The 13,802-nt window shown below is 38.9% G+C and overlaps 1 protein-coding gene across 2 annotated transcripts; it reads left to right on the top strand.

Annotated features, from left to right (window-relative positions):
• Positions 1–350: 350 nt before the first annotated feature.
• On the top strand, positions 351–13,504 carry LOC121636292 (RNA-binding protein 6). Of its 2 annotated transcripts, none has more exons than XM_041979685.1 (23): positions 351–483; positions 1,086–1,149; positions 2,768–4,262; positions 4,373–4,462; positions 4,572–4,641; positions 5,563–5,636; positions 8,202–8,276; positions 8,427–8,715; positions 8,814–8,971; positions 9,082–9,182; positions 9,274–9,343; positions 9,456–9,531; positions 9,647–9,705; positions 9,784–9,904; positions 10,101–10,198; positions 11,184–11,531; positions 11,681–11,830; positions 11,919–11,984; positions 12,149–12,376; positions 12,468–12,542; positions 12,655–12,752; positions 12,885–12,936; positions 13,013–13,504. In XM_041979685.1, the coding sequence occupies exons 2-23, from the start codon at positions 1,103–1,105 to the stop codon at positions 13,103–13,105; spliced, it is 3,933 nt and encodes a 1,310-aa protein (XP_041835619.1). In that variant the 5' UTR covers positions 351–483; positions 1,086–1,102; the 3' UTR covers positions 13,106–13,504. The 2 variants fall into 2 exon arrangements, with proteins under 2 accessions (XP_041835619.1, XP_041835618.1); XM_041979684.1 differs by having other exon boundaries at positions 13,010–13,503.
• The last annotated feature ends 298 nt before the right edge of the window (positions 13,505–13,802 follow it).

Genomic DNA, 13,802 nt, shown 5'->3' with positions numbered 1-13,802 from the left:
AATGGCAGAATTGTCTCTATCTCCTCATTGTAAATAACCCCTATAAAATTCCTTGATCCAGGTGATCCGGATATCCCCAAAGATTCGATTTTTTTCTTTTTTTTTTTTTTTTTTTAGATTTCCTGATTTTTTTTTTTTTTTTAATCGAAATCCGTCCATAACTTTTTGAGTTGCGCTGCTAACAGACAGAAAAATCAACGCCGCGGATACAAGGCGGAGGTAATAAAGAGGAATATCTACAATGTTGAATGAAAAAAATACAAAGGTGGGAGAAAAGTCTATCCATAAGAATGTAAGGACAAACAGTAGAGGGCAGTATTTTGTCTGCCTAACTAGCAAAAAGAAGAAGACGACGACGCGCTTTCATCTTCTGCGGCTACAGAAGAAGAGCGCTAGTCTCCATTTTTTTAATAATCAGTTTCTACATCGACGATTTGGGCGACGATCATCCATAACAAGAACCAAGGTTTAAGAAACGCCAAGGTAGGTCTTCTTAAAAAAAAAAAACTCGACGTGGTTGAGGTTCAATCTAAGGCCACTGAATGACACTGCTAAATTGCAAGTTAACGCAAAGAAACCGTCAATGTAATGTTAGCAGGTGAAGATAGCTCAGAAAAAACGTCTCCCGGTGGCTTGTTTGTGGCGATGTGCTGCGGTTAAAATGATCCCTTTAATTATATCTGGCCAGCGTTGTCACAGATCTCTTGATTTCGTATATGTTGCCGTCGTTTGCGTTCCTTACACGATCCTTTCTTGTTGTGGCGTAGGTTTGCGGGGCCTAGTGCTGTCTACAGTTAGCGGGCCACTCTGTGCCACCATTAGCATTCACACTGCGCATGGTTATTGGTCACTGTTTGACGTAAAGAGCCACATTTAAAGAGTCGTCACTAGTCGTTATCGAAATGATCGACATATCGCTCGTATGTAGTGCTCTAAGGTTACCAACTTGTGTCGAAAAAAGTCGACTTGTCCAGTCAAAGTACGTTCTTTATCAGCTTTATAGTTAATGGTGTACCTTCCATTGTTTTGTCAAACATAGTAAATCATCTGCCTTTTATGACGCTAACCCTTTATTTCGACTTCAGGTTGCATAGTTGCAAACATGTGGGATGGACCAGGACATGGACCACGGGGAGGACTACCTTTTCGGTAAGGCAACATTCTTTATTCACATAGACTTAAGACAAAGTTCAGCTTAGAAGTGAAAAATAAATTCATGTTTTCTTTAACTGAACTTTTTTTTAATGTATTAGTATTTTCAAATGCCAGGCTGTATACTTAAAACTTTGTGTCAAATCTAAGTTGTGTGATGTGTAACATGCATGGGCATTAGGTAAAATTCCTTCGAGTCATATCTTGGCCCACAGTGTCTGTGCATTTACTTTTTTTTTTTTTGTTTGTTTTTGACAATAATGGTTGGAATCACTTGTCACTTTATGATTTGAGTACAATTCAGAGAGGTTTTGACCATTCAAAACCATGGTGATTTTGAATTAAACACCTTGTCCACACGGAAACGAGTTGAAGTGTGTCCACTCAAGTTTTTATTTTTATTTTATTTTTTTCTTCCTCCTCCTTTTCAAATCAGCTGAACATTTTGTTTGGAGCTGGTGGCCAGAAGCCCTAACTTTTTAAACCAGATCTCAAAGTGAATCAATGGGGATCATAAAAACCTGCTTTACAGTATTTCAACACATCTATCCTTATTAAAAAGAAAAAAGTGCCACATATAAGGCTACAGCTGGTACATCCAATCAGTTTTCATTCATTTACAGGGGTTTAGTGAGGGCAGTGAGCAGTTGGAGTGCTTCATTTCTGTCCTGCTAACCTTGAGTTTTCCTGCAACATATAATTATTAAAAACATGTCTGAGAAACATTGCAGGGCAGATGATTTGTTCCCATTAAAAAATAAAAAAAAAAATCAATACAATATATATTTAATTCAACTTTTGTTTCACTGAGGGACGGGACTCAGCATAATACATTATTGATGCTGAGAATTTCACTAATAAAAACATAAAACCAAGTATGGTTTCAGCACGGTGTGGGGCAGGGGGTCCAGAGCTTTTTAGTATTTGTATTAAGGGAGACCAAACTTGTGTAAATATCCAGGTAAAATACAATTTGACATTTTCTCTCAATATTCTCGCTGACACATAAGCAATAGGAAATAAAGTGACATCTAATCAGTAACAAGGCAAAGATATTTTTAGTCTGTACAAGTTATTGTAACAACTTTTTTAAATCTTAAAATGATTAAAACTTTCCATTGTAATTCAGCCATCCCCAGTCAGGACCATCTGTGGCTTGTTTGTGTATTCAGACCCAAACAACCTTTGACAAAAGTAAAAAAAAAAAAAAAAAAAAAAATCTTCATTAGTGTGTGACAAAGTAAATGTTGATTTTAATTAATGTGTTAAAGCGAAAATGATGCATCAACATGCTCGGCTCTATTTTTCTGTTACAGTAATGAGTTTTTACCTTTTTTTCTTTTGTTTTTTTTTTTGCGTACTTGCACAGGTGCATGTGCAGTCAAAAATTAGGTGCACCGCTGCAATCTTACATGCACAAACTTGCACATTCATGCAGTATTTCAAGCCCTGTAATGTAGTATGAGATCTTAGATGTACCAAGATTGAATATTCCTGTTTGAGACTAACTGAACTGGGGGAAAAAAATAAAATAAAATCAGGCCTCTCCTGCTTTGCTCTTAGTTGTTTGTATTTCAAACCAAGAAGTAGCCTTTTATATTCATGTGTGTTTCAGGGGTGATCACCGTGGAGAAATGTTTGGGGGCAGAGACCGTCCAATGCCAGATTACAGAGGCAGAAATGGAATGCACATGGGTCAAATGGGCCCAAGACATCTAGATGTGCCACCTATGGACATGAGGAGAATGGATGGTCCACCCATGAGGGGACGTGATATGGATCCGCGTGATATGCGAGGCAGAGAGTCAAATCGAGAGTTCTTCAGACTTGGAGAGGAGCCAGACTTCAGTTGTAGGAGGCACTATGACGCTTCTGTTAGAGACAAACTATTTCCAGGGCCAGGCAGGGATCCAGGAGACATGGGGGGGAGGGGTGCGCATCAGCGGGAACCAAACGACCGATTCATGGACATGAGAGAAAGAGAGTCATTTCATTATGACATGCCACGGTTCAACAATCCTAATTTTAATGAAAGGAGAGGGTTTCCTATGGATCGAATGGAGCGGAATGATGGATTTAGGGACATGTATGACAGACCCCCAATGGGTATTGATGATGCTGATCGCTATGATATGGACTTACCTCCACGTGAAAGGAGAATGATAGATTCTGACAGAAGAGGTGGAAGAGGACCACCTTTCAATCCTCGAGGTAGATTTGACTCAGATGTGGATTTCAGAAATCGGCCTGGACCATCAGCTGAATTTAGAGGTAGAGATAGATCTCCTTTAAGATTTGGAAAGAGTGATGTACCTCCAGTGGACAGGGAGAGATCAGACGTTGTTGGTCCTCAGCGGTCAGAGTTTATGGGTGCAGTTGACAGTAACCGAGAGTATCCAGATTCAAGTGAAAGCCCCGTTATGGATTATCGGAGTGGCGAGGAAATGACTCTTGCAGAAGAATGGAAAAACCGCCAGAAGGACAAGAATCCTTTCGTAGGTAAAGACATGGGAAGTGTACCTGAAACCAAATTCCCTGCAGGTTATGGCAGAGAGATGAATGTTTGTGGTCCACCACCATTTCATGAGAGGGATAAGCCTTCGGGTAGCTTCCCAGAGAAAGATATCTATTTCCCCCGTGGTGACCACTTTCCTGGAGTAGATCTACCATCAGTTGGCAGTAAAGCTCCACAAGATCATCTACTCCCAGAAATAAACCCCTTAACTGGCCATATGGATAGAGAAAATAAACAATGGCCTGGAGAAGGAGACCCAAAGTACATTCAGAATAACCCAAATCGGGATAAAAGGCCCCCTTACCACCATGAAAAGAATCAGCCCTCACATGAGATTCAGGAGCCAAAAGATTGCTTTGAAAGGATGAAAGACACGCCACACAATCAAGGACTTTCCAGGGATAAGCTAGGGGAAGAACATGACTTTCAAAGCAGCACAGTACAGGCAGGAGACCAGGACTACAGGGACATAGATTACAGGACAGGGTCTGGAAGGGTCTTTGAATACAAACACGAAGATCTTCCAACACCAGATAAACTCCTGAAAGATCCCAAACCAGTCACACCTTCAAAATTCACCGATTCTGGTTCCCAGGTACATGACTTCTGTTCTCCCCCCTCCCCCCCCCCCCCCTTCATCTCCAGCATTGATCTCAAGATTATATTAAAATTTTTATGTTTTGATTTCCCATGACTATTTGAAAGGATCAAGATTACAGGAATGCATCAGTGAAGGACAAAGTATCGAACATTATATCCATAACCGGTATTCCAAAGACTGCCACAATGGAGCAGGTAATAAACCCTAAAGAAGTTTGATTATAACAGCTAATTATATTCAACTGCAGCCATTGTATATATTTTATATAGACAGCCCTGACATAACACAGATTGTTTTCTGCAGATTCTTGGTGCCTTCGCTGTCCGTGATGGCGTGCCAATGCAGGGGATGAAAATCAAAAATGTTGTGCCAGGTAAAAACTGAAATTCTTTGAGTTTGTTTGGGGCAGTCGATCGCTAATATGTCCCTCGACATTTCGCATTAAGAAGATTCGAACCTCCGCCTTCTTTATTTTTTTCATTTTTCTTTTACACTTGGTTGCTTTTGTTGATGGTGATGTCTGTGATCTCGCTCAGTGTTAAGGAAGGGGGTGGGAGGGAGTTCTGTCATCTCTTGTCTTGTATGAGGATGTGAGGTCATTGAGGTCAGCAATGGAAGGATCCAATACTGGCATCTTTTGGAGAGTGATATTCAGTGTTGGTCACAGAAGATATGTGACAAGTGACTCTTTGACTTTGTCCTTTGCAGACATTGTTTTTAAGTACTCTGAAAAATAGAAGTTGAAACTTGAAGTAGAAACTGCTCGGCTAGTCTTTGTTCATCCTCCCGATCTAGAAATGTGCTATCGAGTGAAAGTTTTCCTCAGTGGATTGCTATACACATGGTGCCTACATCCTGCCAAGCCTTTTTTTTGTGAAGATTTTGCCTAAAAGGCCTTCAAATTTTCATAAATATAACTAAATGATTCCTTTTTTATTCTTCCATCTTTCACTTTGATAAAAACATGACTTCTCAACTATACAAGTGTTTACTGCCGATGGTCCGGGATATTTTTTGTTAAGGTTTTTGGCTTTAAAAAAAAAAAAAAGAAGTCTCTCATGGCAGGACTGGTACATTTTCACTCATCGCTATACAAACTAGGGAAAGAATACTCAAAAATGTTTTCCTGAAAAGGTATGTGTTTCATTAAGTGTGAAAATTCGCTCACGCTGATCTCGATGTATTCTCGAATGCTTCTTTTTTTTTTTTTTTTATTTGTTTGTTTTACTGGGTGATTTGTCATTACTGGAACTGACTAACAAAAACCCATCTGTATTTCAAATGCTGTCCCCAGGTTACAGCTACGATATGGCCTATGTGGAGTTTTTAAACCTCGAGGATGCAGTCCACTTCATGGAGTCCAACAAGGTGGCCCATCCTCGTCACTCTACGAAGGCCGTCTCTCCCAACAGGATTACGAGGGGTTGAGAGGGCATTCAGTAGCTGGGAGTGGGAACAAATATGGGAAAGGGTTGCTGTTATTTAAACTCACTTTGGCTAAGGAGATAAGTCATCTGTTGACCTTTCAGTTAACAGTTGGTGCTTACATCATCAATGGTTATAAGTACTCATTCACAAAGCCATGACAGAAATGGTAATACAGGTTTTCTATTCAGTGCTTTAGTACAATTTATTACCGAGGGCTTGAAAACTATGTTGACAGGTTTCGCTCTTATTAGACATGATCACCACTTTTCCAGATTTTGGCTGCAAACCACATAACTCTGGAATGGATTTAACCAACAAATATATATTATTTCTAATGTAAAATAGATTAAGTTAATCTTCATGTTGGATTATCTAAACCCGAAGAGGTTCTAACATTGCAAGAGGACGATTTCTGTTGATGACAAGCTTCTATACCCTGCCACCGTTTTCTGTATTGGATTACTATTTAACGACAAAAAAAGGTTAGAATGTGATCTTTTGTAAGGTTTTTTGGAAAGAGGTTTCTGTTTTCAAGACGGCAAATACAGACTGGAATGATTCATCGGTGTGTGAGCTTAGTTTAGGAGCAACATTTCTCTGGGTTGACCACAGGTGTTTTTGAAGCACTCCCAGTGTGCAGCCAAACTGGCTTCATTCCAGAGGATGGAGGTGGCTTAACTTTTTTTCCCCCCCTTGAGTTTATTTGGTTTCTGTGTGAGTGCAGCCTCATGAGAACCTTGCAAATATTTCTGAACAGGCCTCAGATAGATGCCTTTCGTATGACTTTTGCTGAAGTCGTGCTGTGAGTAGTGTTTGTAAATTATTGTTGTGATTAGTACATTTCTTTAGTTTTTCAATAAAGTATATATCAGAGTTTTTGGCTACACTATAAGTTTTTGGTTTTTTACTGCTTAAGAGCTTAAGCTTTGCTTTCATAGACCATTATTTTATGTTCTAGCAAATTAAGCAGTCTGATTTTTGGTTGTTTTACCTAGGACAGGCACAAAGGGCTTTTTTTTTTTTTTTTTTTTTTTTTGTTAAATCTCTAAAGATATTGGGTTGATTTATTTTCTAAATTTTGCACTTCATGGTTTCAGTGTGATTTGCCTCAAGAAACCACCATGTAATTGACAGGTGTGGTGCAGGTTTTACCTGTATGTGTGAACATAGTTCTTCTTACTTTCAGTCTCATGCCATCATCAGGTCGTCCTTGTTATTTGGATTTCTTGACAGCTTCACTGCTTCACAAAGCTTTCCGTCTGGCTGTTGACTGTTAGTCTTCACGTCTTCAATAAACTGCAGCATTCATTCTGTGGCAACACTTTTCGGGCAATTCATTGTCGCTCATATTCCTTTTTTTTCCTTTGTTATTTTTCCTGAAAGCGTGGAAATCCTCTGGTGTATTCTTGAACTCTTCTTTGCATCCTGGACATTTTGATCCGTATACCTTGGGATTAGTTGCAGCAATGGGATGAAAATCTTCTGGAAAACCAAGTCAGGATTGGTGTGTTTCTCGTCATGACTCGAAAAGTCAAGCATCTTTTGTTTCTCTTTGTAGAAAAAATAAGTTGTTGCTGAAATATGTAGAATTTATGGTTGATTTGTTTTTGTATTTTCTTTTAACTTTATAGTCTCTTTCATTTCAACGCTATGGTCTGTTGCATGTGATATGCAAAGATAAAAACTAAATGACGCAGCTAGTTGTGTGAGAGGTGACTGTAGTTTTGTTTTTGTTTGTTTTTTTTTTTTTGTTTGGGGACCACAATGACGCATTGCATCCATTTATGGTTTTTCTGGTTATTTAAATCTTGTGCAAAAAGTGTGAAATTAACCAGCATTATTGTCAGTCTATATTCAGTATGCATAATCTGCATCCTAATTTTGGATGTGTTGTTGCGTATGTCCAATCAGGTGGCAGACATTGAATATTGACAAAGGCATTGTTTGGCCTGTATTCCTAATCTGCTGAGTGGTTCTCATTTGGCACCAAATTTGCTTTAGATGTGAAAATTCCTAATAACATAGTATAAGAAAGCATATTCATTGATACAGATACAAAAAAGGAAAATATTTTTTAAATATATTATAAATGATGGTTAAATATTCCCTGGTACAAGTTTTCAGTTCAGGATTTGCTCTTTTTCCGTTTTGTTTTCAACAATTTGATTTTGGTTTTTGTTGGGCAAAAACCTATTTGTCACTTTTGACTTTAAATTACAATCATCTTACATTGCATGAACTAAATGGCTATATGAGGTCAATAGCAGGTCAATAGTGGAAGTAATTTGCACTTGCAGCATGGATTTGTATTTCCAACTACACTATCCTAGTATAGGGGCAAAAGGCAAAGCCATGGACCTGGACTTTGCGCATCACCGTAGTGGTGGACCTTTTAATCCTCAGCATTAAAGAGGAGGGCTAAACCTGCCGTAGTGCATGTCATTTGCTTGTTAGCTGGTTCACTATCAAGGTAGAATGCTGATTGGGGGTGTGTTTTTCTTTCAGGGATCCCTAAAGGTTGGCACTAGAACAACTTCCATGAAGTATGTCCAGCCTGATGAGTGTGAAAGAGGTGTTCATGTGAGTGATGATACAAAGTAATCTTTCTCTACTTTTGTTAAGGAAACAAAAAGTAGGATCATTCTAAAGGCTTTGTAAGACTGAATTAGATGTGGTCTGAAAGTTTCTACAAAACAAGAACTTCCTTTTCTACCCGTTTTTCGGAAACAGGAATCAGATCACAAAGTACCTCAAACTCAGGAGTCCCAGCTGCCTGGACCAGAAGAACCTTCAGAAGAGTTAAAGACTAACCTGAATGGATCCAACCAAAAGGCTCCTATGGAGCAGCTGTCGCATGGCCAGTGGCAGCGCATGTCTGACCTGACTCCAGAGGCTTGGCAGCAACAGGTGGATCAGCAACTCCAACAAGAAGCCGAGCAGCAAGGAGAATCTTGGAACAGCCGCAACCCCCCTCATCACAGCTCCCACCACTCAAACTCTGTATTTAAAGACAGTAAAAGTACGTTGCTCTAAGCTCCTTCTGCTACTGATCTTCAAATGAAGAAATGCTACCAGACCACGCATTTTAAAAAATTATATTTCTACGCTTCTTTACAGCCATGATAATAAAGAATGTGAAGCCCACCACCACAGTAGAGGCTATCCTGAAAGCCTTGGATCCATTTGCTTATCTGGATGAAAGAAATGTTCGCCTGGTGAAGGGAAAGCCCCCTGGAACAAAGTGCTTCTGCTTTGTTGATATGGATTCCCATGAGGTACGTTTATATTTCAGCAAACTGTTAAATCATTTTGCATTAATCTTTTTTTTTCATGGGTACCTACTTTGTACAGTATTCAACACAGATCATTATTTCTTCTTTTGTAGCAAGTGACACGTCTGGTTGAGCTTCTCACTAAACCCAGGCCTCTTTATATCGATGGAGTCAGAGTTTACGCTGAGGTTGCAAAACCCCTGAAAAACCAGAAGTAAGTCACCAAGTTTAAGGGGTTGTCTTATCAGCCATGTCCTCATGAAAAATGCCATTTAATTAGTATGTTTGCTGTCTGTCCGTATTAGTTTCAGAAGAGATTATGATAAATCAAACACTTCCATTCTTGGGCACCCCCCTGAGGGCAGCATGATGGCAGTAAGTTGATGTGTAATCACTTTCCAAACCACTTACAGAAATAAAGTCAAATCCCATTATTAAACTGTATTCCTTTTTTAATTAATTAAAAAAAATTTTTTGTGTTTTTCAGCAACCGCCATTCCCACAACCTCCACAGTACTTGCAAACCCAGCAGCCGCCTGCTGGTGCCGCTCCCACAATGCAAGGTACACAAATATATTCAAACAAGCCAATTAGATATCTTCCCATTACCACAATTTTTACTTGAAGCACTAAATTAACGTTCAACTTCCACATCTAAATAGTCTGTTTGCTCACTAGGTGACTTGATGCCTGGGTGCACTAATCCTGCTCTGTCATCTGACCCCAGCATGAGCCAAGTAGGTTACAAAACAAAAAGCAAAGCTATACATGTATCTCGAGTCTTGATGCTTAACTTTATTTAAACTTCGTTTAAGGGTATTGGCTATGCTGAAAGTCCAGCTGTAGTGCCACCATACCAGACTGGTGGACTACATGTGCCTACAGACCCTGCTGGGATAACTGCAAACACAGATGGATCACAGACGTATCTTTATGGTAAGTAAGAACTCAAGCTTTAATATATTTAAAATGAGCAGTTCTTATGGAATGATTTAATAAGTCAGACTCGTATCCTACCAGAGTCATGAGCACAGGATCTATGTAAACTTTTTTTTTCATGATGTCAGACATCAGTGGATTTTATATTTCCAGTTGATTTGTATAATATATGTATTTGTTGAATTTTCTTCAGGCTCTGAAACTCCAGACATGTCCAACTACTTGTATGACTCTACGTCAGGGTTTTACTACGATCCTGAAACGACACTGTACTATGATCCGAACTCAAGGGTGAGATTCCAGTGCAACAGTGATATATGTCTATGGTCTGATGGGGTAACATCTGGGAGAAAAGCAAAACCAAAATGCAGTTTAAGTCCAACACAATCTGAAAAATACAGGGTTTGCCATGAATTAATTTTTTTTTTAATGATAGCCCTCCAAAATTAAACTTAATTCTTCCTTTTTGTGTTGATGCTGTGCATGTTGAACTTACTCCCCGAACAGTCTTCACCGTTCACATCGAATGTACCCGATAAACTCTTCAGTTCACATCAGTTTGTAGGACCAAGCGAAAAACTTGAAAGACATGATGCATTCAAATACTAACACAAAATTGCTTGGTTTTGAAATTGAGTTTAGATTGAACTGAAACCCTTTACCATCACAGAGAGAAAAATACTTTACGACTTTGTAAGCTGAATTCCAGACTCCCAGATGGTATCGAGCTCTTACAGAGAGATAATACTGTACATCAAAGATTTTGTTTATATGCTTTAATCAGTTACTTGACATAGCTATTAAGTTATTTATATTTATTTCAGCTTTAAAGTATAAAGGTATCTGTGTAATGTTAAAAACTTTTTAAACTAAATAATGTTTTTGTTGATAAAAGCATTTAGTTGCTGCTTTGACTTAGACAAAAGATTTTTTTATTTATCTGACGAGTGACCTCTGTGAGATAATGACATTTAGCTCTTCTAAGAACTTCTATATTCACTAAGAAAGGCAAGTTTATTTGTATAGCACAATTCGGTGCTTTACAGAATACAAGAAACCTAATTTAACATTAAAACAAAAGAAAAAGGAAAAAGAACACTGGATAAAAACCATATTAAAACATGATCAAGTTTTTAAAAATTTAAGCTTAAAAGAAAAAGATGCAGATTTGTACCTTTTTTAAAGTATCACAGCTTTAGCTGCCACTTGTTTTCAGGGATTTTTTTCCATTAAAACCTGTCTCCTTTCTCCCCCCAACTACTTTGTTGTGTTTTAGTACTTCTACAATGCTCAGACCCAGGAGTACTTGTATTGGGATTCTGCATCAAAAACATACATTCCAGTTCCAGGAGGGCACTCTGCAAATAACCAGCCTCTGTTCATGACTGCAGAAGACCAGGCCATTCTTTCCAACCCAGCTGCAGATGCTCCTTTAGAAATGAAGAAACCATCGATCCCTCCGCAGCCTTCAGCAGCTACTCCAGCAGTTCCTGTTTCAGCTGCCACCTCCACTCCAGAGGCTGTCCCAGCTCCTGCAGCGGGTCCTGACAAAAAAGATGATGACGACTCTGCTAAAAAGGACAAAGATAAAGAGGAGAAACCGAAAAGCCTTGCTGCAGTCAAGGTTACACTTCTATCATATTACTGCTAAATATCTTCATTTCATTCATATTTGGTCATTTAGTAGACACTTTTATCAAAAGTGACTTTACATTCTTCATTACAGCAGTGTAGAAGGTAAGTAAATAACATGTATGTTGTTACTGTTTTCAGATCATGAAGGATATGGAGCGCTGGGCAAAAATCCAGAATCGTCAGAAGGACAGTGTTCGGGCTCCATCTCCAGTCCTGAAGTCTGGATTTGACGATGATAAGAGGCAGTCTAAGTCGGCTGATGCAGCTTTTGCTATATTTGAGAGAAAGGTTAGACTCACATTCAGCTTTCATTTTCAAATAAAGAATGTAGGGTATTATATGAATGCATACAACATTTTTTCATCCTTTGTTGTAGATCTCAGGTGGGGAGGATCTTTTTAAGAAGCCCCTTGCTCCTCTCAAGAAGGAAGAAAAATCAAAGGTAGGGTGTGCTGTTTTGCTGTACTCTAGGGGAGCATTGTTCACCTTTTGGTCTTTTAGCGACAGGGATGCACCAATGTGACTTAGAAATATGAACAATGTTTTTTTTTATTTTCCGTCTTGTTTTTATTGCAAGTTTAATTGCTTATTTGCCTTAAATCCCAGCGTCCAATGGGCTCCTTGGGTCTGCTGGCATCAGACTATGCAGCTGGAAGCGATGAAGAGGTGGAAGAAGATAAGGAGGAGGGAGCTAAAAGCACTCAGAGCAACCAGCCAGAGGACAAAGAGGACAAACTAACAGACTGGAAGAAAATGGCCTGCTTATTGTGCAGGAGACAGTTCCCCAACAAGGATGCTCTGATCCGCCACCAGCAGCTTTCCGACCTGCATAAAGTACTACGCTTATCCAGTGCCTAAACACACACTGACAGTGATTCATCAAATTTAGGCTCTAAACTTTTTTTTTGTTTTTCTGTCTCAACAGCAAAATATGGAAATCCACCTCAAAATCAAAAGATCAAAGAAGGAGCTAGAAGCATTGGAGAACCAGGAAAAGGAAGTAAGTGGGCAATAATGGAGTAGGGAGTTTTGCCGTAGAGACCATTGAGGTGTCAGTTGGATACTTTTAAGTGTTTCTATACTTTTCTAAAAGTGGAATTTGCCTTCTACAGTTAAATGCCAGAGAAACTTCCAAATCACCAGAACAGAAAAGAAGAAAACACCATCACCAGCAGCCGCAGCATCATAACACCTGGGCTGGAAGCTCCAGGTAGGCTCAAAGCAAAATGTGTTAAATGTGAATGAGTTAGAGAACTAAATAAAATTCAAGGTGTTTTATTTTTATTTCTTTTTCTTTATAGCAGTTTTTCAGTTTATATTCTGCCTTGTTTTCTATGTACAGGGAAATGAACAAAGTCAGTGAAAGGCCTGGTTTAGGGGCTGAACCTGTCCAGGTAAAAATGACATTTACATGTTCAGTTAAAAATAAATAAATAAATACTAAATCTGTGCATTCTTTTTCTGAAGCAGAGAGCTAAGAAGGAGCCTGTTGTTTGGGACCATGCCACCTACAAACAAGCAGTGCGCAAAGCCATGTTTGCACGGTTCAAGGAACTTGAGTGATCTCATCTGAACACATCCTTACTTTTATATGTGAAATTAATGTTTGCCCACCTGGCATGAGAAATCCCCTTGTCCATATTTACCATTTCTCTGCCTTGGACCTTCCCACACTAGTTTTCTACCCTGGAACGATGCAACAATGGCTGTGACCTGAACATTGCACATCTTTGGTAGATCTGAACAAGAATTTATTTGATGTTTATGTAGAAATCATGCTGTTGATTTTTGACCATATTTTTCATGTGGCCTATATGTGGAATTGTTTTTTTTTTTATTATTATTATTCTTTCAGGCTGGAAATGAATGCATTTTGTTTTAAAAATGAAAAAATCAATTTCATGGGTTGAAATTCCTTTTTATGTTCACATTTTAAGTAAAAAAAAAAAAAAAAAAAAGTTCTGTGTGCACTTTTGTTTGACATTTGCAGTGCAATCAACTGACCACCAGGTGGCAGGAGGATGCCATATTTTGACGATGAGCTGTATCCAAAAAGTGAAGTACTGAACCAAAGCCTTAGTTTCTATCTAATGTATTTACCAAGTATAATTATTCTATCAGATCTTGACCCCCTGAGAACCACCTGTTTCTCCCATATCAGTAGGTAGTTTTTCTCCCAGTTTAATTCAAGTCCACAGCTATAGTTTTAATGGCCCCCATGTTGCACAGGATTTAGAACATGAAGCGTTCTTGCTGACCT

This window comes from Melanotaenia boesemani, chromosome 3 (assembly GCF_017639745.1).
Source record: "Melanotaenia boesemani isolate fMelBoe1 chromosome 3, fMelBoe1.pri, whole genome shotgun sequence".
NCBI classification, from domain to species: domain Eukaryota; kingdom Metazoa; phylum Chordata; class Actinopteri; order Atheriniformes; family Melanotaeniidae; genus Melanotaenia; species Melanotaenia boesemani.
This window is presented reverse-complemented; position numbering and strand designations above follow the sequence as displayed.

What these genes read in the sequence shown, in the direction of transcription:
- LOC121636292 (XM_041979684.1), top strand. Translation starts at nt 1,103, where the DNA reads ATGTGGGATGGACCAGGACATGGACCACGGGGAGGACTACCTTTTCG. An exon ending in CGGGGAGGACTACCTTTTCG is followed by an intron (nt 1,150 to 2,767) that starts GTAAGGCAACAT and finishes TGTGTGTTTCAG; the next exon opens with GGGTGATCACCGTGGAGAAA. An exon ending in CTGACCCCAGCATGAGCCAA is followed by an intron (nt 9,706 to 9,783) that starts GTAGGTTACAAA and finishes ACTTCGTTTAAG; the next exon opens with GGTATTGGCTATGCTGAAAG.